This window comes from Propithecus coquereli, unplaced genomic scaffold (genome assembly GCF_000956105.1).
Source record: "Propithecus coquereli isolate 6110/MARCELLA unplaced genomic scaffold, Pcoq_1.0 Scaffold140, whole genome shotgun sequence".
In the NCBI taxonomy this organism is placed as follows: domain Eukaryota; kingdom Metazoa; phylum Chordata; class Mammalia; order Primates; family Indriidae; genus Propithecus; species Propithecus coquereli.
Genome location: NW_012138303.1, coordinates 278,581 through 280,492, shown reverse-complemented (window position 1 = coordinate 280,492; position 1,912 = coordinate 278,581). Strand labels below are relative to the sequence as shown.

The following is a 1,912-nucleotide window of genomic DNA, read 5'->3' as shown; positions in this document are numbered from 1 at the left end:
TCTAAGTTGACACTTATTTTCCTCAGCACTTTAAAGATATTTTTCCACTGTTTTCTGGACTTTATGGTGTTGATGAGAAGCTTGCTATTGGTTTAAGTTATTACTTGGCAAATTATATGTATTTTTTCACTGGTAGAATACTCACATCTAAGGAGACTATTGATGAATGTATGCATTTATTGATAGAGTTATTACTCCACATAAGATTCCTAATTCCGTGGATTATGGGAGAGGATCATGGTTATAAGCATCCCACTCCCTTATGGAGGAACATGGCAGAAACTGAAGTCCACTGTTACGATAATAAAAGGAAGCTCTGCAAGATTAACTACATATAATTAGAATCTTGCTTCCAAGGAGGATCTAAGGGTGCCTCACAAGAATCCAATAGGCTGTAATAGGGTGTGAAGAGAACTGCTGGGGACCCTCATTTTTAAACTCCCATGAGTCATTCCTTTCCTTTCCACTCTTGCTGTCCAATTCCTATACTGGGACAACTCTGTATTTTGAGCATATGAGGCAAATATGGCAAAAAGTATAGTATATTAAAAAAATTTTATTTTAGCCCTTCCTGGCCAATACTTATCTTTATGTTCAGATTACTAAAAGCTTGTATCTAGAAATGCGGCAAAACAAAACAAAAGCGATCTCTCCTTGTAGATAAAATAGCTAAAAATTTGGCCGCTTTATTGATCTCAAGTCATTATTTGGCTTGAAAAAAAACAACCCAATAGTTCCAATTAAGAGTTATACAAACAAAATTTTTCTTCTAGCTATCTAAATGTTCATAGAAAGCCAGCTTCCATGGTACACACAACAGCCTTGACAGTCGGTCCCGCAGAAAATATTTATGTAAGTAAAACGAGAAAGATGCTATTTGTTGCTCATTACAAAAACATCACCTGAACTTAACTAATCAACCCATTTATTTAAAAAAAATTCATCTATGACCAAAAGCACTATTATATTTGTTGGGTGCCATTTTCATTCTAATCATATTCAAAAGGCCTAGAAATAACTCAAAACTAGAAAGTGGCCCAAGTGCTAAGGCTGCCTATGGCTCTTGCTGCAAAATAGTTGCCAGTCTGATGTGAGTATCTGAAAAGAACGGGAATTAAAGAGTTCTTGCGTGAGTTCAAGAGAACTTCCCAGAAGGAGGTGGAGGGCCAAGAAATCCACCTGCCTGCTTGGTGGCAGCTCGTGAAGGGGCAAGACCAAGAATCTTCTGAATGTTCTGTAAAGAAAACATAATAAGAATTGGGTTTTAATATGAGATACACTGAGGACATGTTTTATGTAGGTCTTAGGCAAAGAGAACTCACACAAGTTAAATGTACCATTATGACCTGCAATAGTATGATTATCATTATGATATTTTTTAAAAGGCCTACAATGTAAGAAAGATCATAGAATAGTAAAAGTCCTCTTTACCTGATGGGGACCTTGGTCTACTAATCAAAGAAGATGATTTTTTTTTTAAGTGGAGAATCATAAAAAGAGATAATCTTTTATTTTTAACATGAAGCATATGAAGTACATTCGTTAGCTATTTCTTGTGGCAGGGCCTTTTCTTTGAGTATGGGTCTTCTGGCTGGATTTGGTCATTACTGCACTGTCTACGCTTTTCAGTTTCAATTTCATTAAAGTGGTGAAAGAACTCAGAGACTTGCAAAGCAATCTGAGTTCAGAATCCTCCTAAATTTTCAGCACCCCCCGCCGATCTTTTTCAGTTATCTCACTCATATCTAATGCAACAGTATTTTTTTTAGAAGTTCGCCTTTATTCAGTTTTTCAAAACTTATGTAGTTCTCATAAAAACAATCTTTTTAATTGATACATAATTGTACATATTTATGGTTGTATGTATTTATGGGATACATGGGCTATTTTGATACATGCATACAATGTATAA

At 35.3% G+C, this 1,912-nt stretch overlaps 1 protein-coding gene across 1 annotated transcript in view; it reads right to left on the bottom strand.

The window, feature by feature from the left end:
* Positions 1 to 651: 651 nt before the first annotated feature.
* Positions 652 to 1,912, bottom strand: part of TMCO1 (transmembrane and coiled-coil domains 1) — a 57,615-nt gene continuing 56,354 nt past the window's right edge. Inside the window, exon 5 of the mRNA XM_012639506.1 lies at positions 652 to 1,234. Coding sequence (XP_012494960.1) covers positions 1,136 to 1,234 — 99 coding nt within the window. The 3' untranslated portion in view covers positions 652 to 1,135. The remainder of the gene's footprint in view (positions 1,235 to 1,912) is intronic.